We start from the raw sequence: 26,975 nt of genomic DNA, 5'->3' as shown, positions 1-26,975 counted from the left end.
CTTTTAAAGTAGTCAGATGAAATTGTATAAACTTGATAATATAGTATACACTTTGAAAACTTTTGTTTTACACCTGTAATTTTGAACCTTGTCATTTCTGTTTCTGTGCAAACAGTAACATATTGAATGATACCGTATACTACAAAAATGGTAACAGCAAAAATAAAGTATAAAAACAAAATAGGTGGTTGAATTTTTAAGCCATTGTATCATTGTAAAACAAAACAAAACAAAAACAAAGCACTAAAAATAAAGTTATACCATTATAACTTTATACCATTCTGATACTAGGATTGTGGTATACTTATGTCACGGCACATATTGTGAAATAATAAGTGAACATCCCGGTAGTGAAATATTGTTTCCCGTATGCTCTGTCAGAGGAAATGTGTCCACACTGCTGTGTACTTCACTTGCCTGTGCAGTGACCCCTGCTAGAGTCACTGCTAAAGAAACACACAACACATCAAAATAGCTCATATTTGTTTATTTCAGCATACACTGATACATTTTTTATACATTCTGTTAAGCCTTTCAGATTCTACTCTAGAAACACCTGGGCGTGAGCTCCCTCAGTGACTTATAAGAACAGTTCAACCGATTGTAACAAACTGCACTGAGTAAGTTTGACATGGCTAAAGACACTTTAAAATGAACACGTTTTTTGCTGTCAATGTTACACCTTTCCCCCCACCCCTTTACACGCTTGAAATGGCCACAGCTGCTGTAAGTGGAAAATTCACTCTTACAAAATATGTGTTCTGTCGTCGCAAAAACCAAAACCCAAAAGGGGAAGGGGAGGGTGTTTCGTCTTTCTCACATTTGCAATAGACAGGCCTTTAAAAGAAAAAAAAGAGAGAAAAAAAAACAGAAAAATAGTCTGGTTGGCTGACAGTAAGTTTTTTCTATGAAAGACAGGCTTAAACTTATCAAGGAAGTGAAAATGGAAGCTGATACACAGGTCCATGTATGAAGAAAGAGAAAGAGAGAGAGAAAGAGAGAGAGAGAGAGAGAGAGAGAGAGAGAGAGATATGCTGAGATGTGATAAACAAATGATCCAAAAAAAATCATTTCTGGTTACAAATCAAATTTGTTCACACCCTCATGACAGGAAGTACAGTGGTCTCTCACTTCCTGTCTTCTACAGGCAAATAATTCTGGGAAATCTCCAAACTAGTCTTTGAGAGGTGGTGTGCATAGTAGAGCAGCTGATCTGGGTATCAGGCCATCTCCAAAACAAGTGTAATATTCAGAAACAAGTGCTATAATTAGATGTTTTTTGTCTTTCCTGTGTGAATTCTGATCTATCTGCCGCTATAGTGCAATAGATGAGGGGTAAGCTTCTTTTTCTGTACAGCAATTCAGAAGAACACCAGATGTATCTTTGATGCATGGGTGCAGAAGGACATGCTCTAGGATTTTTGTACACCATACACAATGTCTGTAAGACAAAGCAAATCCATTAATCAGCAAGGAGATATGAAGCCTTCTATGAAGCTAATACATTATATATGTACGTATATATATAAAATGTTTATTCTATTTTCTTGCAATTTAGTCATTTGCCAATCCCCACAAACTAGCTAGAGCCCCACTATCATACAACATCTACCAGGCAGAGGGCACACCAGCATGTGCATCCTTCAAGACACTTGAAGCCACTGCATCTTTCTACTTCTCGTGCCACATCACAGGGCAGCTAAACACACTCAGAGGAATGAGCTAACTACCCTCTTTTGCATATATGAGCTAACAGACACCCACAGATGGTTGTGGCTTTGTTGGGATTCAAACCCCCGAACTTCTGATGACAGGGAGGTGGTTTTCTGCCAACTTAATTTGAAAAGGAAATGTGTGCCTACACATTAGAAATCATTCAGAAGAACACCAGATGTATCTTTGATGCATGGGTGCAGAAGGACATGCACTAGGTTTTTTGTACACCATACACAATGTCTGTAAGACAAAGCAAATCCATTAATCAGCAAGGAGATATGAAGCCTTCTATGAAGCTAATACATTATAAATGTATGTATATATATATAAAATGTTTATTCTATTTTCTTGAAATTTAGTCATTTGCCAATCCCCACAAACTAGCTAGAGCCCCGCTATCATACAACATCTACCAGGGAGAGGGCACACCAGCATGTGCATCCTTCAAGACACCTGAAGCCACTGCATCTTTCTACTCCTCGTGCCACATCACAGGGCAGCTAAACACACTCAGAGGAATGAGCTAACTACCCTCTTTTGCATATATGAGCTAACAGACACCCACAGATGGTTGTGGCTTTGTTGGGATTCAAACCCCCGAACTTCTGATGACAGGGAGGTGGTTTTCTGTCAACTTAATTTGAAAAGGAAATGTGTGCCTACACATTAGAAATCATTCAGAAGAACACCAGATGTATCTTTGATGCATGGGTGCAGAAGGACATGCACTAGGATTTTTGTACACCATACACTATGTCTGTAAGACAAAGCAAATCCATTAATCAGCAAGGAGATATGAAGCCTTCTATGAAGCTAATACATTACATATGTATGTATATATATAAAATGTTTATCCTATTTTCTCGCAATTTGGTCATTTGCCAATCCCCACAAACTAGCTAGAGCCCCTCTATCATATAACATCTAGCAGGGAGAGGGCACGCCAGCATGTGCATCCTTCAAGACACCTGAAGCCACTGCATCTTTCTACTCCTCGTGCCACATCATAGGGCAGCTAAACACACTCAGAGGAATGAGCTAACTACCCTCTTTTGCATATATGAGCTAACAGACACCCATAGATGGTTGTGGCTTTGTTGGGATTCAAACCCCCATACTTCCGATGACAGGGAGGTGGTTTTCTGTCAACTTAATTTGAAAAGGAAATGTGTGCCTACACATTAGAAATCATGAGATGTAAAATAAGAAAAATGCTAACTGACCTTGTACATGACACGGATTTCAGCCTTGCTCTGAGTCTCCAAGGTTGGCCCCCTGTGGCAGTAGTGTTGTCCTCATTTTCTTCTCTTTTAGTGGGCGCCGTTGCAGGGCTATGCCAGGAAAACAAGAGAAGCAAAATACAAATGAATGAATGGATGAATTGTTTTAATTGTTTAAATTATAACTGCTCAGAAATGGTTTTAGAGTTATCTTGCAGGAAGTGTGTAGCTGAGGGTTGAATACCTTTGGGTTTTGTTGATCTTACTGTTGGTGTACAATAAAGGTCTATATTCGGTCTAATTTTATTTTCATTTTATATTAATAGTATTGCTTCTGGTTTTAAGCACTGTAAATATTATTTGTATGTGTATGCCTGGGCTGTGTATATGTGTGTCTTGTGTGCAGGTATGCATGAGGACACTCTACTGTTTCCCTGCATTAATCTATTTCATGCTCACAAGACTCAAAATAATGATTGTGGAATGATTTCATTATTTTAAATAATAAAGCTCACGGTGGCGCAGTGGCTTGCTTCCGAGTCACTGTGACTAAGATCTGGATAAAGCACTTACTGAAGATGAAATAATCAAAGAATTTAAAAAAAAACCTTTCTATTACTGATATTTTGAACTACTGATTATAATGGTTTACAGATTGGCATCTTTTCTGCTGACACCATTGAGTGGGTTTCCACATATAAATATTCAGGCCTTTGGTCAGATATGGTTCATGAGAAGAAAGTGATTATTATATTGAACGTCATTCTGGGCTGCTATAGTTTTCAAAACCTTTAGGACAAAATAAAGAAAAGACAGAAATGCAATTTATACCAACAACATATTCTTTCATTAAAGTAAGTAGCTCCCAGATAACTCCCTATAAATTATCATCTCCACTAGTGACAAAGTTTTCACACCCAGTCCCTCCATGTCTCTAATCTAATTACATGCCCTCATACCTTCAGGAGTTTGGCCTGGTCTCTTCCTCACTATAACCTGTTTGCTATCCTCTTTTTCATCCTGGTCTTGCAGACTGCTGTCTTCCTCCGTGTCTTGCTCTTTCTGAAACAGCACAACATTTACAACATATATCAGAATAAAAACACTGACAAAACACCAACGAATTGTCTCAGTAGTGTTACACTGATAATACATACAGTTAGCAAGAAAGAAAAGTTACCTGTCCTGTTGATTTTAATGACTCTAGGACCACAACTGTGAGGACAAACAGAAACACATATAATTTACTCAGAGATATTTTTCTCTCAATTTGCATAATAAAAACAGTAATTATTCAGTTGCTTTACCTGGACGAAGTGAAATGGTCAGAGTGGGGACTTTCAGATTTTCTGAGTCTACATACTCATTCTTCTCGCTTCCCTCATCTCCCTCTTCCTTATGTCTTTCTCCAGTCTCTTCTCTCTTCAAAATTGCATGCAAAAATAGAATTTTATAAATTAGACTTAGAACGCAATTTTCTACTGCATACTCAAATTATATAAAGACTCCCTTTATATCTCTCTCTTTCGCTCTCTCTCTCTCTCTCTGTCTCTCTCTCACGCGCACACACACACACACACACACACACACCCCTAGGGACAATTTATCTTAGAAAATCCTCCTACTGGCATGTTTTTGGGAGGTGGGAGGAAACCAGAGAACCCAGAGGAAGCCTATGCGGACATGAGGCGAACATGCGAATCACCACACAGTTCAGGATCCTAGTGCACCATCGTGCCGCCTCATGCACACGCACACACAGAAAGAGAGAAACATGGGCACAGACATAACCTAGACATCACTGTGTACACCTAAACATAGAAAAAGGAACCTTAGGCCAGGACCAGACACCAACACAATCTACTCACAATAGTCTAAACTCTTGGAAGGTAGATGAGTTCACGGAGAAAGCAAATATTAACTAGCCCTATTATACACACTCTTCCTAATGATGTCCACTGGTAACTGTCAGGTCAAGTCAGACTATGAACTCCAGTTCCCAACATGCAGCAAAATACTTCACTGCTACATGGATGCAGCAGGAGAGCTGGACTGGCTGCAAGCTCACAGCTCACAGGCAGTGGATGGGAAAGCAATGGCGACAGTTGGTGGATCTTGAGGCAAAAGTCAATCTTCTCTCCCAAGCCGTCGCCACATCTACTGCACCCTGCGTTACAACTTCTACAGCCAGTCTGCTGATGCCCACACCAGAAAAGTTTTCAGGTAATGTTTCCCAATGCGAAGATTTCTTACTTCAATGCTCCCTGTATTTCGTTAGTCATAAGGGGAAGTCGGAGCCACAGAAGATCACATTTCTGGAATCTGCTCACCGGGAAAGCACTGAAGTGGGCCTCGGCAGGGAGTCAAGCCCAGATCCTCGATTCACTGAGCTGTTTGACCACTCATCAGAGGACAAAGAGGCGGGTGAGCAGCTACTGACCATCGCTCAGGGAGCACGCAGAGCAAGGACCATCACGGCAGGGAGTGGCTGGAATGACATAGCTCTGAAGTCAGCTTTTGGCCGGGGCTTGAATCCTGAGATCCTCACAGAAATAAAATGCCATGACAAGCAGCTCACACTTGACTCACTCATCAATGTGACCATCCGCCTCGACCATCTGCTTCACAATGGGCCACCACCCCGTTGAGAGGGAGGTTCTCCTGATGCCAGCATTTTCACGGAGCCCATCAAACAATAGACGATGGAGGAATACATTCAGGAGGCACTCCAGCAGGGTTGCATCAGCGTTGGCAGGATTCTTCTTTGTGGTGAAAAAAGGGGGTGGCCTCAGAACTTGTACTGTCTATCGGGGCCTGAACCAGTGCACAGTTAAGTATCGTTATCCACTGCCTTTAGACCCTGCTGCCCTGGAACAACTCAGGTTGGCCCAGTTCTTCACTAAGCTCGACCTCCACAGTGCTTAAAATTTGGTGTGCATTCTTGGGGGTGACAAGTGGAAGACTTTATCACCTCTAGTGGCCACTATGAGTACTGCGTGATGCCATATGGGCTCTCTAGTGCCCCTTGGTGTTTCAGTGCCTAATTAACAACATTCTGAGGGACATGCTGGGGACATTTGTGATAGCATAATTGATGATATCTTAGTCTATGACCCCTCATTCAAGACTCATGTCTGCCATGTCCGCCAGGTACTCCAATGACTCCTGCAACACCAGCTGTAAGTGAAGGGGAAGAAGTGCAAATTCCACCACTGCAAACACCCAGACCCATCGAGACCCTTCATAGTGGAGGTAGATTCCTCCGAGAAAGTAGTTGGGGCTATCCTTTCACAGTGTTTCGGAGAAAAACCCAAGCTCCACCCGGTCATCTTCTTCTCAAGAAAGCTATCGCCTGCTGAACTATGACATTGGGAATGGGGAATTGCTGGCTGTTAAGCTGGCACTGCAGGAATGGCGGCACTGGCTGAAGAGGGCAGAGCATCCATTTGTCATCTATACTGACCATAAAAATCTTGAGTACCTCAGAAATGCCAAGCACCTGAACCCTCGACAAGCCCACTGGTCCTTTTTTTCACCTGCTTTCAGTTCAATCTGTCCTATCGCCCAGGGTCTATGAACATCAAGGTGGATGCACTATCACACATTAATTCGGCAGAGCCCAGGTCTGACATTGAGGAGTATATCCTTCTCCCCTTCTGCGTCGTGGGTGCTATTAACTGGCAACTAGATCAGGCCATATCTCGTACCCCTTGTCAGCAAGTACCTCCTCCTCCCTCTACTGATAAGCTCTATTCACTTGAGAACAGGACTCATCACCTGGGCCGGCGCCTCTGTTGCCACCGGCCACCTGGGTACTCAGCGCATGTTCTGTGAGAGAAGTACCTGTGGCCAAACATCTTCTCTGACATGAATCTTGCTGTACCTTCTTGTATTGCCTGCGCCCAAGCCAAAGTTCCTAAGACCATGCCTACCAGAAAACTACTCCTGCTGCCCACACCCTAGTGCCCCTGGTCACACCTTGCCATCGAGTTCCTGACTGATCTGCCTGAGTCCCAAGGATAATTTACTCTATATGGCTAAAAGTATGTGGACACCTCTCCTGATTATTGAGTTCAGGTGTTTCAGACACACCCATTGCTCACAGGTATATAAAGTCAAGCACATAGCCATGCAATCTCCATTGACAAACATTGGCAGTAGAATGAGTTGTTCTGAAGAGCTCAGTGATGTTAAATATGACACTAGGATGCCACCTTTTCAGTTCATGAAATTGATGCACTGCCATATCTGCTCAGGTCAACTGTACACATTATTAGTGTGAAATGAAAGCATCTAGGAGAAACAACAATCTCAATCATGAAGCAATAGATTAACCAAACTCACAGGGAGGGGCCACAGAGTGCTGAAGCGCATAGCATGGAAAAATCTCCTATCCTTTGTTGCATCTCTCACTACAGAGTTCCAAACTGCCTCTGAAAGCAACATAAGCACAAGAACTCTGCATTAGGAGCTGCATGAAATGGGGTTCCATGGCCGAGCACCTCCACCCAAACCTAAGATCACTGTGTACAAAGTGTTGGGTGGAGTGGTGTAAAGCATGCTGCTACTGGACTGTTGAGCAGTGGAAATGTGTTCTCTGGAGTGAATCATGTTTCACTATCTAGCAGTCATGTGATAAATCTAGGCTTGGTGTCTGCCGGGAGAATGCTATCTAATTAAATGCATAGTGCCAATGGTAAAGTTTGATGGAGGAGGGATCTGGGGCTGTTTTTCAGGGTTTTGGCTCAGCCCCATAGTTTCAGTGAAGGGTAATGTTAATACTACAGCATACAAAGATATTTTAGACAATTGTATGCTTCCAACATTGTGGCAACAGTTTGGGGAAGGCTCATTCCTTTTCCAGGATGACTGTGCTCCTGTGCACAAATCAACGTCCATAAAGACATGGTTTGACAAGCTGTGAAGGAACTCCAGTGGCCTGCACAGAACCTTGACCTCGACCCCACTTAACACCTTTGGGATGAATTGGAATGCCGATTGAAAGCTAAGCCTTCTCATCTAACATCAGCGCCAGACCTCACAAATGCTCTGTTGACTGAATGGGCACAAATTGCCACGAAATCTTATAGAAAGCCTTTCCAGAAAAGTGGAGGCTGTTATATTTGCAAAGAAAGGCGGCAACACCATATTAATGCCCATGGTTTTGGAATGGGATGTTCAACAAGCTAAAATGGGTCAGGTGTACACATATTTTGGCCATATACAATGTAATGAGGAAATGAAACACCTTAGAACTAACTCAAAAGGTGTTCAAAGATGGCTGCAGCACTCATGCCACTGGAAGAAGTGACATTAACCCAAAGAATGTCTACCAGGTTGTAGCATGCCCCTGAGTAATGCCCATGAAAAGTAGATACTGCTTATAGAGTGGAATGTCACAGGAGGTGTGTCTCAGCAGGCATCCAGCCATGCCATAGGCCATGGTGGGTCAGTCTCCATGTAGACAAGAACAAATTCTCTGAGATTTTTTAAAAACTGCTTTGTTTAATATTAGTTTAATATTATTAAATTGTCTATTATAATGAATTTGGCATTGGGAGTTACTGTTGTAATGCAAACATCATAGAATTGTAAAGCATTATTTAGGATATATTGAGCTTTGTTTTTGGACTAGTTTTGAGGATAATATTTTTGATCATTGGACTGCTTTTGTCATGTAATGTATTTACATGGGGCAGTCACTCCGGAATAATCCTGCCACCAATGTATGCAAAGCAGGTATATCAACAAAGCATACAACTCTCTCATTCTTTTTGCGGAAGTGATTGTTAGCAAAAAAATCAAACAAAAAAGGCTATGATTATAGAGCTGTCTCCAATTAAGATAGACATGATCCTACAAGCAGTGAGATTACAACAGAGCAAACAAGAGGTTTTGCTCTTTCATCTGTAACAGTCATACTGATGTGCTCAATGAAGTTTTTTAATTCTCAGAAGCTTCTGTAATATTAAGTGATGATAAACAATAAATACTTGACCAGTGTACTGCATAGAATGTCAGTACAACAGTGGTGTAGGAATACTACATATTGCGCATTATGAGGTTTGGGATGCAGCCTTGAATTCTATCTAATGTGTGTTGATTTTGGCACTTACAGTGGTAGGAATCAGATACAAGTTTGAATGCAGTACCTGTGGTTTAGTATCCCCTGTTTGCAGATCACTCTGAGAACTGGAGTCAGACTGAGCTGAAGATGGTGAGGAGAGTGGAGCCGGAGGTGACGAAGATGAAGACGATGCCAAGTCCACCTCTGTTTCTTTTATTTTGGGGCCTGACGCACTGGACAGATCCAAAGGTGTCTCTTCATCTCCTTCTCGTAGATTTTCACCAAAGATCCTCTCATGCTGTGAACTTGTCAAGGAGCTTGGCGGTGTTCTCTTTTCTTTGCCATCTGTCAGCTCAAAGAAGCTCCTTGGGCGTGGACAAATGGGTCGTGGGTGGGCAGGGGTTCGAGATGGTAGGTGGGACTCAAGGCCCGGTGGAACCAGGCCTGAAAAGCGAAGTATGGGAGAGTTAGAGTCATGCTTCAGGTTTGGACTGACCACCATGCCACCACTGGTGCCAGTGTTCACCACTGACACCCAATCTGAACGTTCAGGCAGGGGCCAGGGAAGGTTGGATGGGGTTGTTTTGATTGGATGGGGCCGCAATGGGATAGACACGAGGGCAGGATGTTCCTCAGAGCGCCTGGGTGAAAACAAGGGATTGTTCTTCAGAAGACGGAGGTGAGGAGGGATGGAAGGTGAGGTGGGGGAAGGATGAGCCTCCAAGGAGTCCACGCTAACTGCTCTGTAGAGAGAAGAATTCAAGAATTAAGAACCAGGTGTGAATAGTTGGTTGCGCTTCAAACTGCTAGGTTGCCATCATCAATTTTTTTTTGCATTGAAACTGAAAATGATAGTGACCTCAGCATTTGGCACAATTCACATCTATAGTTGAGGCCAGTTGCTATCCTAGAAGCTACTGCATCACATGTAATAGATTTACAACAGATCTTTAATCTTGAACAGAGTGTCCCTCTAAATTCATCCATTTTTTTTAACCTCACCTCCTCTCTTTCCATGTTGCTTGGTTTGCTGCAAAAGTCGGCTTCCTACTTGACTCCTGAAATGTATTGACACGCAAGCACATTAAAAAGCACACAACCATATTTGAAAAAAGGTAACTGAGATAGAAATAATGTAGCAAAAATAAATGAATTTACCAAATCATTTTGTTTGAAAGAATTGCCTAATACAGATATGTTCCAAACCCTTGAACTTAAGGTTAAACTGACCGATCACTTACAAAAAGATGTGTTAAACTCCACCCTTGTAACCGTTTGTGTGCTGATCCTTTGTCTGTATATGTTGATAGAGAAAAAAACAGGCATTGAACATATAAGGAATGAGCTGCACTTTACGAATGTACAGTAGATCATTGGGGGAGTACCTGATGTCTCCTGTCCATCACCTGGAGTCTCTGTGCTTTGGCTGTGTTCAGCCTCACTCTTCACAATGGCTGCTGGTGTAGTGGCGCCCCCTGGTGTGGGCTGATCATTCTTCAGAACAGAGGCGGCCATGGACAGAGAAGTGGCTGTAGGGTCAGGAGAGTGCTTAACCTCAGGGGTTCCTGCTCTCTCTGAGTGACCATTCTGCTGCCTGAAAGGTCAAGACCAGAATATGCATTTATATGCATAAAATGCATTAAGTATTTAAAATATTTTTCAGAACTAGAACCACAATATCGCTCATATTGTTTCATATTTTTAATTAAAAATCCTTTACCAAGCAAGACTTGTCCATTATGTTTTATAAATGAAAAAGCATGTATCCATACTAATGAAAAGTCACACTGATACATACTGCATGAGAATGACACTCACTCTATCCGATCCCGTAGACTCTTCACCTCCTCTTTCAGTCTTTCATTCTCTTTCACCAATGCATTGATCTCACCCACTGCCGGAGCAGGAAAACAGCAAAAGAATACAGAAGAACATAACAAGGAAATGGTTTAGAGTAACCAATTGTCTATGGAATATCACTAATCATTCCACAGAGATTAATTAATGTTTTCATTTTTCCTGGTATTCTATTTTTAGCTGACTGTTGTCTGTTGAACTATTTTGTGGTGTCAGAAACTATTCATGTACACTACCCTGTCAAACCCTTGAACAAAAAACTTTGATTGATATTCGTATACAGTGTTTTTCATTCTGATAAATACTTATGGTTGAAATTTGTATCTAAGACAAATGTAAATAGTCAGGTTAATGCCCATGCACAAATGTATTTCTGAATCAAGATGCACTTAAAACAAGTAATATTTTTTGTTTAAAATTTAAATTGTTTCACAAAACAAGTTTCACAAAACAGCTCAGTTGTCATTTAGAATTTAGGATAAGTAGCCAACAAGTGTAAGTCCAATTTGAGAACTATTTTGGAAAAGCTGGTGAAGCTGATTGAGAAGATACCCAGAGTGTCCAATGCTTCATGAGGAATACTGTTAAGAATTTAACACATAAACTATTTTTTATTTGTTTCTTGGTCACTGGATAATTCCATATGTCATTTCATAGTGTTGATGTCTTTATTCTAAAAACAATTGAAAATAGTTAAAACGTAGAAAACACTTCTACATGTACAGTAGGTGTGTCCAAACTTTCACACTGACCTCAACAGCTGGTAAATCTAAACAACTCCTTTTAATTTTCAATTTAAATCATTATAATCTTTGAGAAACTTCATTAAAAAAGCTCTTGTATGTTGTATGTAGTAATCAAATAGGTCCTAGTTGTGCTAGTTCTAGACATGCACCTGCAGTATGCCACTTGAGTCATGAATTTCATGATTTGTGACTTGTCTCACTTATGTATGACCTGAAACTCTGGACATGAGCCCATAAGACTGGGACTTTGACCTGGTCTGAGGCATAAACAGCCTACTTATTAATTATTAAAAATTATTAAAAAACATTACTTCAGCTAATAATCATTAAATAAATTAATTGCCTGCTGCAGTTTACTAAGGTTTCAGTTCAGAGTTTCTCAAATTGTAGCGAAGGTTGGCAGCACTGAGACCGAAAAGACATGCACCCATAATCTTCTAAGCTCAGTAAAATGGTCCCAGGTTGTCACTATACTCACAATGGTTCTGCTTTAGTGACCAAGAGTGACCAATCACAGAATGAATAATTTCAGCCAAGGAGTGCTTTAATGCAATCAGTTCTTATACATATAAATATTTCATTTGTTTGTGGCTTCTTGTGATTTTTTTTTTTAATTCTGTGATCTGTGCCCGGCATTTTATATCTTGTCATCTTTTCTTGCACTCTTCTGTGGTGCACAAAATTGACAAATATGTGTCATTAATCATGTCTACTATTTCATGACAAACTTGTTTTTTCCTGCTCAGATTGAACCCAAATCTACTTTCTATGCTTTTCTTTTTTTTCTTCCACCACCTCAGTCGATTGAAGTTTGTGTTTAAAAAGTTTCATTTCTGTTTCACTATCAGAAAGGGCTCCAAGTAGAACCCTTTCTTGGACACTAACCTTAATGAATGCTTGAAGACCCCCTTTTTTTCTAAGAGTGCTCTATGGAAATTGGTTGTGGTGGATGCAACTGTTGTACTTCTTGCTTATGTTTTAATCCTATGGATTAACTCCTACTCCTCACTAAGAGCTGCTCTGAGAACTTTTACAACACATTTTAAGAGTAATTCTCAGAACCTTTATACTGTACATACTGATCCCGGAAGCTATTAGTAAAGAGTTTGGCTACCTGATTGCTTCTAGGAACCGTGTGTTTGTATGAGTAACCTACTCAGCATGGATATGTGCTGCAGACTCTGGAGTTGGGAAGTTTCATACTCCTGCTGTCTTTTCTTTGCCATCTCCTGAGTGACTGTACACCTGTCACACAACCCAGCTCGTAACCTGTGGACACACACACACACACACACACACACATACACATTTGTCTTACTATTCTTGAAATAACTATTAATGCAGCTAATTAATACTTTGCCTACACCTACATCTAATCTTAACCTCAGTAACCAAAAAGAAAACCTTTGGCTCTTTTAGTTTTGTAAATAAAAGCTATGTTTTTATTTTAAAAAATGAGAAAAAGAAGAAAAAATAGAAGGAGCAGTTTTCATTGCTTTGACCAGCCAAATGTACCCACAAGGCCAAAGCTGTCAGTCCCCACAAATATATAAAAACATGACCCAAGTGTCCAGAGAATCATAGTGTGAAAGATTTATTGTAATGAGCATTTTGAGAACGTTCTATTAGCATTGTATTAACATATGTAAGTATTAGAATTATATTTGGTAATTAGTTAGTAATAATTATATAGCATTATAAGAAGTGTTGTCAGACATGTTCATCATCAAGCATCTGAATACATGCCCACAATCCCAAACATACTTACAGATACATAGCAACACACCCAAACACACCCACCCACCCACACACACACACACACACACACACCTATATATATACACACACATACATGCATACATACATACATGTTTTCTAGCTGTTTTATGTTTTCTGTGAGCATCTTGTGTTGCTCTCTCAGTTGCTGGTTCCTGTTGTACAGCTCCTCCAGTCTCTTTGCATCACTACAACACAAACACCAAAGTCTCTAACATATATAAAAAAAAACCTGTACACAATGAGTGTGGTTTAGAAAAGCTATGGTCAGTCAATACATTCTACAATTCAAAAATATAGCAAAAACTGTAGATCAGTTGGACCAACACAACTTATGCTTGTCAGCTGAGTTTTACTAGAGAAAATATTATTAATCTGAATATTTGTAAACTATCCAACAGACTGTTTTGTTATAAAAACTCAATGGAAGAAACTGTAAACAATGAAATTCCAAATGATGATGAAAGTAATCAAGGAGACAACATAAAAGACTTACCAGTTTTTCTTATTGGTTAGTTCAAGCACCTTCTGCTGCAAACCTAATGAATGAGAAAAAAAAAAATCAAAACTGCCAATCATGGACCAATAAATCAAAGCATATACAGTATATACAGTCTGGTCCATAAGTATTTGGACAGTGACACAATTTTCGTAATTTTGTCTCTGTACACCACCACAGTGGATTTGAAATGAAGCAAGCAAGGTGTGATTGAAGTTTAGACTATCAGCTAAATTACAGCCATTTTTGCAGAGTCCCTCCATTTTCACAGGCTCAGAAGTAATTGGACAAACTAACATAATCATAAATATTAGGATTATTTTTAATCCTTGGATGTAAATCCTTTGCAGTCAATGACTGCCTGAAATCTCTAACCCATGGACATCACCAAATGCTGAGTTTCCTCCCTTGAGATGCTTTGCCAGGCCTTTACTGCAGCCGCCTATATACACTCTAAATATATGTTTATGAACAGTCTGGATCAAGAGGTGTGTGTCTATGGGGTAAATAATAGATGCAATAAATTTCTGAAGATTCAGAAACTTGATTCTGATTTATAAGGCAACAATTTGATACCAGCGATACCACTGAATCTTCTATGATACAATATGATTTGATTTAGTAGCCTCAGATTGAATTTTGAATAACTTAGTTGGGAATCTGGGGTAAGCTTACCATTATCCAGGGGCTATGTTATAAGTATTAATGTTAAGGGCAAATCACCTTTCTATTAAACTATTCACACATCAGTTATTAATTATTTTTATGCATAAAATAATTGATAATCAATTTTCTAGTCAGCTGTAATCAGTAATGGTCAATTTATGGTTGTTGCACTGATTCTTTTTAATTGTTGCCTTTTAAATGGATCCAACTCATTGGCTTGTTATGCCCCTAAAAATATGTGTAATAGTGTGAGAGGTGAGAGGCTCAAGCTCACCTTCCAGCTCCTGCTCATGGACCTCTTTCAGTTTATGTAGCAATTCAGTAAAACTCTCCACAGCCATCCTCCTCCTACAGAGCATGTACATACACACACACACACACACACACACAAGCAGGGAGGGGAGGGAGAGAAACCTATATTTACATATAACCCTGAAACATTCTTATTAGTCCATAGGTTATATTACTACTAATAAAAAGCATGAGTTGCTTTATTTCGTGTTTGAAAAAAAAAAAAAAAAAAGGTCGCTAGCATGTGCTCAGAACAAAGCCTTTAAAAATGCATATGAAAGAATACATGAGATGCGCAAGAGAACACCGAAATACACAATTCACAAAAAAAGTCAATAAGACAGATTTACTCACAAATATTTCAGAAATGCCCAATCTTTAAGATCAGTTGTCTTATGGGTTTAACCTACTGAAATACCAGAGCAAACTTCATAGAGGAGATATTAAGAACAATTACAAGCTACCCTGGTCAGACTGGTTTCACAAAAGTGCTTCAGGCATAACTTTATTTGTGTATGTGTGTGCATTGTGTATGTACAGTATATGGGAGATAGAAAGAGTGAGAGAAATAGAATTGTGTGAGAAAGAGAGAGAGAGAGAGTGCACACTGGCATGGGTTTGCAGAAAACAAAAGATGGGATACATATTTAGCATATAGACACTAATAAATCACTAAGAGCAACATAACCAGACACCCAACAGACGTGCCAGGAGTCAAATACCATGCCATTCAGCTACATAATGAGGCTCTGGATCTTATCTCAGACATCCTGAGGAAACTATCTTCCAGACTGGACTCTCATGTATGGCCTGCAGGATAACGTGATTGTGAAATTTAAGCCTTAAAAGATCAGATCAGATTACTAAACAAACATCCTCGGGTCACCCAATAGCAACTGCCTGATCAGACAGGTTCAGTTCTGCTGACTGTATGCCCTGAAATTGAAATAAGCGCAGAGAGAAAAAGAAAGAGCAGTTGACTCGCTCACATAACTGATCCAAAATCATTTCACTACAAAATCGAGTCACTACCCGAACTGTAGAAAACTATTTCTTATTATTTGTGTGTAGCCAGCTAGAACTTACAACACATCTACAAAGCAAACAGGAAGTGATTTACACTTCTGTAACACAATAATATAATAATCGTGCATTTTGTGAGCTGACACAGTTGTTTTAGAGTAAAGAGGGCACAGATATGTGCAGTGTGTGTGCTCGCATGGACTGCAATTAAAAAAAATTATTCGCTGACCTTATTAACACTACAGCCACCACAGATGTGCCACAGCAAACGTTTTCCATAAACATTTGTATAAATGGAGCAAACGAGTTTCACAGTGTACGCTGAGGGCGCTCCACAGGGTGTGGTCCGGGCTGCCCCCCTCTTCTGCCAGTCGTCTCTTGGCAGCAATGTAAATGTGCTGCAAATACTCCACTTTTTTTGCTTAAAGTAATTAACATCTAGAACGTTCTGACCCTTCACGTAATTCACAGCAGTATCAGAAGGCCTATTATATGTTGTGTATACGTCCTAAATGAGTATAACAACAATGTACTCTATTCTCCACTGAACTTTTTTTTTATTAGGAAAAGATAAAAAATAAATAATTTACATTATACCTAGATACAGCAACATTTTTTACTCTTTACAATGTCTACTCATTTGAACTTCCCTTAAAATAGAGCCGGGACTTAATGAGGAGAGTTTCTAATGTTTCACAGCTCTGTTTTTTATGAGTTCGGAAGAGCACTCTGTCCCCCACTCCCTCAGTCTGTGTGCGTGTTGGGATATGTCAGTTCAGTGTCCCGCATTAGCAGGCAAGAGCAAGAAAGAACCTGTCTTACCAAGCAAAGAAATCACTGACGTACAGTCTCAAACATACACACCCACATGTACACAGATACATGCACAAATATTCACACATGCTCATATGCAAATTCAAACATAACAAATATAAACAGACATGCATACATAACTCACCATGTGCATTCATAAAAATCACATGCTTGCACACACTCATATTCAGTGTGCTGATTATGCTGAATAACATATGACATATGAATATAAATCTGATGGAATATAAATATAACTGCATATAAATATTACTGAATTTAAGTGCATTAATCATATTGTGGGCATGCCGTTCTTTATAATTACTGCTGAATAAATCAGTACATCAAAGCACAAACAGAGTGAGACAGAAGTGCTCGATGTGAGTGCATACAAACAGATGTACAGAAAGACAGCTGCATTACAGTAATTTGACTCTAATTAATGAAATAAATTTATTCAAAACACAGACAATCCTTCTAGTTATATCCTATGTTTTATGCTTGAGTTTTCGGAAAGCATATCTGTAATCAGTACTCTATTTAACATGAATGAATGGTCAATTTTGAGTGTCACACTTGCTTTGCGGTTTTCTACTACTGGATATAATCATGTAATATAGCACATAAATTACAGTTATAAACAATCTGGGTAACACTTTACAGTTCCCTTTAACTAACATTATTTATTGTATTAGTTAACAAATAAAAAAGCATGAACTTCAGCATTAATAAACCCTAAGTAATGTTATTAAAGTTACAAAGTAAGTTAACAGATGTTAATTGACATTTGTTTCAATTAGTTTCAATGTTAACAAAATACAGCTGAATTAAGTATTCAGTCCAAGGCCAATTACAGCACAATATTAAATGCTGATAACTTTCTGTGTAAATATTGGAACTTGCTGTTCAGTCTCATTTCTGAATTTTGCCAATTAACAACCACATATATGTTCATTAAGGTGTTTTATTTCACATTGGGTCAATACAGGCTTGTACAGGCAATACTAGGCTGTATGCCTTTTTACCTCACGCCTTTATTTTAGTCATATTTCCATGATGCTATGAATAATCAGACTGCTTACACAAGGCCTCTCTTTCTTTCAGTCTCTCTTTCTCACTCACACACACACACACACACACACACATTCATCTCCATCTAGCCCACTTAAGATTTCTATAGTAGTCTTCAAGTAGGTCAGAACTGTAGTCCTGTCCCTCCAATAAAACGAAACTCCAAACTCACCCTTGGCCACCTGGTGGAATTCAGGTCTCAAATCCAACAGCTGGTAATCACTCTGTCTGCCAATCTCATGTAGCCCTCCAGGTCCTCGTTAAAACACTTTCTGCCGGCCCTTTATCAAATTCTGACTGATCACAAAGTTAAAGGAAACTGGCAAAATCCAAGAAAAATGGCGAGAGGATAGGAATGGAGCAGAGGAGTCTTTCTTTCACGCTGCTCTCCTCTCCTTCTGCTTCTCCCTCCATCCCCCCCACCTCCACTGGCAGAGTAGAACAGGTTGGTGCAGTTCCCTGCCTGAACGCACAAACACCAGTTCTCCCTGGATAAACCGGTCCTGCTGAAATCCCGCTGAACCTGACCGACCAGATTTGCGCAGTAGAGAGAGAGGAAAAAAACCTAGAAAGGATATAGAGAACCTCAAACACACAAAGCAGCTTTATTCTGCAATGATTTGGTGATTAGCGAAAGGAAGAAGTAAATGTTAGAGGAAGAGAATGCCTTTTTCTACATTGTGACTTACTGAACATCAGAATATTTGCATGAAAGTGTGTCGGAATTTGAGGAATGTTTACAGTATTAAGCTTTTCTTGGAGTTGGTGGAAGTCTTTACACAGATTTTTGCTTAGAAAAATGCTATAATGTGAATATAAAATGTCTATATGTTGAATATAATTGATACAAAAATGTTCATTTATATGCCTAATAGCTTCTTTATGCATGAACCAAGAACAAATAAATTCCTGTGTTTCGTGAACCTTTCACAAATCCCATAATATGCACGCACACCCATAAAGATTATTTTCATACAGTCTGCAGGACCTTTACTTCATTAACTCCATCACTTCAAAACAAACTAGACTCTCATTTCCAGAAGGTCATGTGCTAGCTCTCCACAAACCCACATGAAGACAGAAATTTTGTAACACAAATGCTGAGCGATGTGAGAGTGAATTTCTCACATTACTTTTCTCAGCTGGCTGCAGGTTTCCTGATTCCTGCGTTCCAGCTGGACTGGGTGCGACTGGCTGGCACCTCTGCCTAGATAAAACCACAATAACGAGGCTGGACCAAAAAGGACAGCAGATTAATTCTTATATGCGCACCACCAGTGTGAGCAATCTGGTGTCAAATTCTTTAAAGCATGCAGATTGAAATAAAACCTCTATATTACTCTATATTAAGACTTACTGTTCAGTATAAAGGGCTGAATAAACCTGTTTATACTGTTATCACATGATTTACATGATTTACTGTTGGTAGTTACTAGCAATTACCAATAGATGGCATATGGATAAAGTCACTGCCTTCTGTAGCCCAGCTACACTTCATTAGGAACACCTATACACTTACTCATTCATGTAATTATCTAATCAGCCAATCATGTGACAGCAGTGCAATGCATAAAATCAGGCAGATATGGGCCAGAAGCCTTGGGTAATGTTCACCTCAAACATCAGAATGGGGAAAAAATGTGCTCTCAGTGATTTTGACCATGGTATGATTGTTGGTGCCTGACGGTACTTGAGTATTTCTATAACTGTTGATCTCCTGGGATTTTCACTCACAACAGTCTCTAGTGTTTACTCAGAATGATGCAATAAAGAAAAAACATTCAGTGAGCAGCAGTTCTGCGGATGGAAACGCCTTGTTGATGAGAGAGGTCAACAGAGAATGGCCAGACTGGTTCGAGCTGACAGAAAGGCAACAGTTACTCAGATAACCACTCTGTATAATTGTGGTGAGCAGAAAAGCATCTCAGAATGCTGATCGAACATTGAGGTGGATGGACTACAACATCAGAAGACCACGTCAGATTCCACTTCTGTCAGTCAAGAACAGAAAGCTGAGGCTGCAGTGGGCACAGGCTCACCAAAATTGGACAGTTGAAGACTGGAAAAGCGTAGCCTGATCTGATGAATCTTGATTTCTGCTGAGGCACACAGATTATAGGGTCAGAATTTGGCATCAAAAGCATGAATCCATCACTCTAACCTGCATTGTGGCTTGTGGAGGTGGTGTAATGGTGTGGGGAATGTTTTTTTGGCACACTTTGGGTCCCGTTAATACCAATCAATCATCGCTTGAATGCCACAGCCTATTTGAGTATTGTTGCTGACCACGTGCATCCCTTCATGGCCACAATTTAGCCTAATGGCTACTTCCAGAATAATAATGCACCATCGTCTCAAACTGGTTTCAAGAACATGACAATGAGTTCAGTGTTCTTCCCAGTCACTGGATCTGAGTCCAACAGAACACCTTTGGGATGTGGTAGAACATCTGCAGGAATGGCATGATGCAATCATGTCAACCTGGACCAGAATCTCAAATGAATGTTTCCAACATCTTGTGGAATCCATGCCCTTTTAACTTTTAATCTTTGATGTAAAGCACTTTGAGATTTTGAACTCAAAATGAAAAGCGTTATATAAATAAAGATTATTATCCATCCATTTTCCATACTGCTTATCCTACACAGGGTCATGAGGAGCCTGGAGCCTATCCCAGGGAACTTGGGGCGCAAGACAGGGGAGACCCTGGACAGATGGCACAATTGCAGACACATTCACACACTTTCGACAATTTGGAAATGCCAATCAGCCTACAACATGTCTTTGGACTGGGGGAAGAAACCGTAGTACCTGGAGGAAGCCCCCAAGGCACAGGAGAACAGGCAAGCTCTGCACACACAGAGCGGAGGTGGGATTAGAACCCCCAAACCTGGAAGTGTGAAGCAGACGTTCTAACCACTAAGCCACCATGCCCCCTATTATTATTATTAGTAGTAGTAGTACCATCATCATCATCATCATCATCATCATCATCACCACCACCACCACCACCACCACCATCATCATCTTCTTCTTCTTCTTCAGTGACTGCTTTATCCTGGTCATGGTTGTGGTGTTGAGGTAAATCAGGGTTGTTTTGTTGAGGGAGGAAACCTGAGAACCCAGAAGAAGAACATGGACATGGGGAGAAATCTCTCTCTCTCTCTGTCTCTCTGTCTTTCTCTCTCTCTCTCTCTCCATGCACATGTACATCTTAAACATTTTTGTTGTATAAACATTTTCCTGTTACCTAATAAAACCCATCTGTTAAAATTCTATCTGTTTTACAGACATATCATTTGAAATACACTGCACTGCACTACGGCAGGAGCTGTAGGTTCCTGAGCCCAGCTCTTAGCGTATTTCTTTCACACAAAGATCTTAGCATACTTTGACACATAAAATACCTTCAAGTGAAACTGTTCAAGAGAAAATAAGTAACTGATTCATAGTTATTACTGCATATGAACACTTCAGTATTCCTGAAATCCATGTGTCTCCACAAGATGGCGGAATAACACATCTTTCACAAAACAGCCAAACAACTCAGAAGACACTGACGGCATGGGGATCTAGAAATTAAGAATTTGTAAGCACCACAAGACCTGAGTTTTCAACAATGAAAACTGCACACATGTATGTATTTGCTTGACCATTTGGTCTATTGAGATACTATGGCCCTCTTTCTCCCCTTGTCACTCTCTTGGATCTCAGTGAATTCATATTTTCTAAGATGGGATACATACTGGAAAATTTAACATTGTTTCTGTTCTGAGTATATTCAACAAAGTGAAACCATGCACTGTATAAAGCCATGTCTGTCTGCCAACTCTACACCGAGAGTCAACAGAAAGTGCAAACACAGAGGTGGTATTTTACAATCGTATCAGAGAAACACTGTAGGTGTGTATATGCACTGTGCTGTGTCCTTTTGTGTACAAGTGTCAATGACAAAAGAGAGACCTTATTCTACCTTATTCTACTTCTCTTTCACCTGCGGCCTTACACGGTCCTGCCTGTCTGGCCACACAATGAAAGCTTCTTGCACACTTTCTCTGTCTCTGTTCTGGACTTGTGGTCTGCAGGAATGTGACCAAGTTCTTCACACAGAGGTGTGTTGTGTGACCTTTTGAGCAACTAATTTCTAATCAATTTTAAAAAATGCTATAAACTGCTTTAAAATTTAAAGTGGTTAGCCTTGCTGCCTTTACTGTCTTTACGGGGTTCTGCATGTTCTTTCTGCATCTCACTGGGTTGCCTCTAGATTCTCTGTTTTCCTTCCACCTCCCAAAGACATGTAGATAGGTGGAATGAGTGTGTGCATGGTGTCCTGCATCCCATCCAGGGTGTGTTCCAGCCTCATGCTCAGTGTTCCCATGATAGGCTCCAGATCCGCTGTGACCCTGACCCTGAGGATAAAACAGTTACTGAAGATGAATGAATAAATAAGTTTTTATAAATAGTTATTTTACCAGTGGTCTTGTGGTCCTAATGGTCTTACATATATTGTCATATATTAAAATATACACTCACCATCCCCTTTATTAGGAACACCCGTACACCTGTACATTCATACAGCTATCTATTGAGCATGTGGCAGCAGCACAATGCATAAAATCATGCAGAGACAGGTTAAGAGTTTCAGTTAATGTTCACATCGAACATCAGATTGGGGAAAAAGTGTGACTCTGTGACTTCAACCGTGGCATTGCTGTTGGTGCCAGGTGGACTGGTTTCAGAAGTCGTTCAGAAATTGCTAAACTCCTGGGATTTTCACACACAACAGTCTCTAGAGTTTACACAGAATTGTCACGGTTAAAATCACAGAGATTACAGAGATTTTCCCCATTCAGATGTTTGCCATGAACATCACCTGAAGCTCTGGACCTGTATCTGCATGATTTTATGCATTGTGCTGCTGCCGCATTATTGGCTGATTAGATAACTGCATGAATGTGCAGGTGTACAGGTGTTCCTAATAAAGTGGATGGTGAGTGTATAACTACTAAATAGGCTATGATGATACAATATTAATAGAATTTTCTTTTTAAGAGACTGTTCTTTGTATTTACAAAGTATTTATTTTGTAATTATTTATGCTACACTGTCCAAAATGCTGCATTCTTTCAGGTCTTTCTCAAAAACTTTTTTAAAAATTAATACAAAACATTGGATAAAACAGGTAATGCAATGAACACAATCACTCCTGTCTTAGTATTGATCTCATTCATCAAGACCTGATCTGGTCCAGCTGGATTTGAGTCCATAGCACACATCCAGACACACATCCTGAGGATACTGTCAAGTGGAAATCTAAGCTATCCTTCTGAGTCTAGTTAAATTTTATGAACCTTCACAGTGAAAAGAAAAGATCTAGATAACAGGAGAGAAAACTGAAGAGGAGGTTAAACAAACACAAGACTCCACAGGTTTAATCTATAATAATGATCATTCAGTATATGAATGATCAGTATTCTTAGGCGAAAAGTATGGCTTACTGTGATGAGGCCACTGATATATGATGCATGGGTCACACACATGTACATATGTAATGTCAGAGGGATCTTATGGAAGAACCTGGATTCCATAAGATCCCTCCAACTTTATAAGCAATGTCGAGATAAGACATCAAAGAGTGAGGCAGATTTACAAGACACAGCAAAGCTGCTTCAAAAAATACTGCTCTGTAAATGTTTATGCAACTAAAAATGTCAAGAAGAGAAATGAGAGAGAAAAGAGAGAGAAACAGACAGAGGGTGTGAAAGAGAGAATAGTGGAAATGCAGTTTTTAATAAAGCAGTATTGTGTAGGCATACAAACAAACAAACAAACAAATATTAATTTCCATGACTTGAATTTGCAAGGTAAACTCAAAGTAAGTTCTAGGCAGTAACGTTCTGCTTCGATGCTATTACTCTAAGTTAGTTCCACTGAAATTGTCTGGTCATTTCTGTAGAGTTAATTGTTCATGAAACCATTGCTCTGAAGTAGTTTTGTGTGAATTTTGTTCTTCTTGAGTTCACAGTATTAGTTCTCGACCATCCATCTGGTGGATGGTGGAGAGGGTAAGGTTTTCAGGTCAGTATTATGTGAGCACACTCCAAAAATACCTTGAATATAATCAAATGTAACTAGTAATCCTCTTATAAGATTATAATAAATCAAAGATAAGATTATTAACCCAATTTTTAAACTTGAAATAGTCTTGTTTTATTGGAAGATAATTTTGCTAATTTTAAGCATTTCTTTCTAGAAAGAAGTAACATTACCTGGCAATAGAATCTAAGAATCTTATAAACAAAAGAATTAAAAAATTAAAACCTTTAAATTAGTAAAATGTCTAGAAATATTCAAGATATTTTGACTTGCTAAGACCACTAGGACTGCACTTTTGATTTGCAATGCAGGAAACTTTTTTTTTGCATGCAACAGGTCACTACTAGCATGGAAATGTATCATTATTTATTCATTCATTCATTCATCTTCAATAACCTCTTTATCCTGGTCAGGGTCATGGTGGATTTGGAGTCTATCCTGGGAACACTGGGTGCAAGGCAAGAATACAGAATTCTGAATGGGAGGCCAGTCCATTGCATGGCACTATGCACACACACATTCACACCTAGGGCCAATTTAGACAATCCACTTACTGGCATGTTTTTGGGAGGTGGGAGGAAACTGGAGAATCCAGAGAAAACCCACACAGACATGAGGATACCATGCACAGCAATTTCAAACAGATGCGTTACTTACATCACTATTTAGTTTGCTAAAAACGTAATCTCACCCACTTATCTTGCAATTAACAAGGTGTTAGAAATTGTCATCCTGCATTCCAGATATAAAGATTTATAAAAGCTAACTGTGATATTTAAATAAAACTGAGACAATATGCTGAGAAAAATGTTTAACAATACCTTTACGATCTGTGGATTTGCAGAGATTATGTTAGCTTTTAGGTTTTCAAAGCTTATTTTTGTCTCATGTCCTCATCAATGATATAAAACATTTCGTTTTTGTGTTCCAATGTGTTTGGCAGTCAAAACGTGGTCAGACTATTTCAATTTCAGATTCCCTTATGAGGGAGGAGTGGGGCATAGAGACGTATGATCTTGCTGTCACAGAGACACCCATCCCTCCAAATGTCTTCTAGAACTTACATTGACCATCCTGACTTGTGCTTTAAAAGCTGAGAGTATCTTCTTCTCGACCAAACCCGTTCATCCTGGTATGTTTAGCACCAGTTACACCATAACATTAAAAGTAATGTGATAAAATTTACATACTAGAGTTAAAGCGGCACATAAATCTAATTCTTTCTCAGACACTAGAGGGTGCCGTAGAGTTCACCTTAAACTGGCACCTGTGGCCACTTTGTAGAAAAAAACAACAGCTAGCTAAACACAGTGTACAATTCACTAAATGACATCATGTGTTGTTTTTATTATTCAGGCACCAACACTGTTCCAGGGCCCAAATCCATGCTCCCCAGACTTCAATGTTTGGTAAGGAAGTTAGACACAATGATAATTTTCCTTCAGATGTAGCTCTGAAGTGGCACGAGGGAGTCAAGGAATGTTAGCGGTTTATAAAGTAAAGCACTTATGGCTATCTGGGTTCTGGTTTCTGTGTGTAGGGGATAAAATGCACCTGACTGTTCAATTGAGCGCAGCACAGCTAGAAACAGCCACGTTGAAACATGCAGTCAGTCCAAGCCCACCCACAGCCTGCTCTAACGTGGGGAAATGACACAAACATGCAAAACGGGTATCAGCATATTGACAGTGATGGAAAAGGAGGAGTCAGTGTGTCAGCTTCTTTTATTATAAACTCTATTTTAATCTCAACACTGAGATTAAACCACCATTTCTAATGAATGAAATGTACATTGGCCTGAAAAAAAGCATAGCATATATCACTTACTGTATAATTAAAATGTAATCCAGTAACTTATTTCATTTTTTAAAATGTTCCAAGAGCACTTTATGTGTTTAAAATCATTTTGAGAATAGTAGGAGAAACTGTGAATGGTCATGATTGGACTGATTAATTTTATGTTTGCTCTCTAGTCTAAGTAGTGCAGACTGTACTTGGGATTTTTATGTGAGAATATGTGTGGGTGGAAAGAATGTTTGCCCAGCTTGTGATACAGTGGTACCCTAACCTCTATCTGAAGTGGCCAGTATTACTGCCAGCTACACCCTGTAGACAAATACTGATCTGCTCAGGTGTAGAGAATATAGCAGGTGAATACAATTTTCAGTGTCACACACACACACACACACACACGTGAGAGCGCGTGCACACACGCACACACTAACCTGATCTCCTGAGTAATTTGGACGAAATTAAATGGTGATGGTGATCTGTCCGGATTCCATTTGATTTCATCTGAAAACTGATTTCATCATAAGGAAAAATACATACCTCAGCACTGACCATAACCTTGTCTTTTTTCTTTTAATGGACTTAAAGGTGCAATAGTCTTTTTTTATTTACATGTAGAACATGATAAAATAATTGTTTAAGCAATGGTATCTGCACAAGTGTATTATGGCTGAGAAAACCCCGTTTGGAAAGCTGTACTCCGGGCCGGAGTGATTGTTTGTGTTTACGTGGGCTTCCTGTCAGTCTTTTTGCAGACATTGCCTAATTGCCCTTCTCCCCGTCCCCATCTCAGTCTGTTACTGTAAGCAAAAAAAAAAAAAAAAAAAACACTCTTTTTTGAAAAGACTTAACGACAAGAAATCCTGTAACATCAGAATAAACACTGGTAGCAAAATGGATAAATGTATAACTGGCGAAGGCGATGATATTGGATGTGGAATTAGCAACATTTTTCCTCGACATGGTATGCAAACCATCTGTATAAATGGCTGACTTTACATAACAAATCAAGTACAAGTTTTTATTATTTAAAGAGCCAGGTAAGATAATGTTTTGGATGAACCACCTTCACAGCAAAGTATATAATGCTAACTAACTCCAGTGCAGCTAACGATGTTAACTAGCTAACACTGGTATTAATGACCAGCTGAAAAAACTCATAGGAACCCATTTCACATGTTTGTAGACTTATAACTTGGCTATCAAGCAGTTGGATGGCAAAACCACAGGTCAAGGTAAAATGTGACACCATCACTCTCTCTCCACAAAGAAGACACAGGAGTTTGACACCTGCTTTGGCAATAATGCTGCTGTAACCAGATGAGAACTTGGGTAACATGATTAGA

General features: G+C 39.6%; 1 protein-coding gene across 5 annotated transcripts; it reads right to left on the bottom strand.

The window, feature by feature from the left end:
* Window positions 1-472: 472 nt before the first annotated feature.
* Window positions 473-18,178, bottom strand: rbbp8l (retinoblastoma binding protein 8-like). 5 transcript variants are annotated; one of them, XM_026920316.3, is made up of 15 exons: window positions 17,915-18,176; window positions 14,822-14,895; window positions 13,879-13,921; window positions 13,475-13,570; window positions 12,763-12,875; window positions 10,822-10,897; window positions 10,389-10,597; window positions 10,245-10,297; window positions 10,006-10,061; window positions 9,089-9,746; window positions 4,244-4,358; window positions 4,117-4,151; window positions 3,896-3,998; window positions 2,940-3,047; window positions 473-1,441 (listed from the first exon to the last, which is right to left on the bottom strand). In XM_026920316.3, exons 2-14 carry the CDS (start codon window positions 14,886-14,888, stop codon window positions 2,959-2,961), a joined length of 1,713 nt encoding a protein of 570 aa, XP_026776117.3. In that variant the 5' UTR covers window positions 14,889-14,895; window positions 17,915-18,176; the 3' UTR covers window positions 473-1,441; window positions 2,940-2,958. The 5 variants fall into 5 exon arrangements, 4 of the variants coding, with proteins under 4 accessions (XP_026776117.3, XP_026776118.3, XP_034167470.2 ...); XM_026920317.3 differs by having other exon boundaries at window positions 10,410-10,597; XM_034311579.2 differs by lacking the exon at window positions 473-1,441 and adding an exon at window positions 1,523-1,956.
* Between the last annotated feature and the right edge of the window lie 8,797 nt (window positions 18,179-26,975).

Source organism: Pangasianodon hypophthalmus, chromosome 16, assembly GCF_027358585.1.
Source record: "Pangasianodon hypophthalmus isolate fPanHyp1 chromosome 16, fPanHyp1.pri, whole genome shotgun sequence".
Lineage (NCBI taxonomy): Eukaryota > Metazoa > Chordata > Actinopteri > Siluriformes > Pangasiidae > Pangasianodon > Pangasianodon hypophthalmus.
Note: the sequence above shows the minus strand (reverse complement) of the source record. Positions and strands in the feature narration are given on the sequence as shown.

Coding starts and splice junctions, on each gene's coding strand:
- rbbp8l (XM_026920316.3), bottom strand. CDS start 14,888: ATGGCTGTGGAGAGTTTTACTGAATTGCTACATAAACTGAAAGAGGTC. Junction 10,062..10,244: donor GGAGTTTAACACATCTTTTT/GTAAGTGATCGG, acceptor AATACATTTCAG/GAGTCAAGTAGGAAGCCGAC. Junction 3,999..4,116: donor CATTAAAATCAACAGGACAG/GTAACTTTTCTT, acceptor GTGCTGTTTCAG/AAAGAGCAAGACACGGAGGA.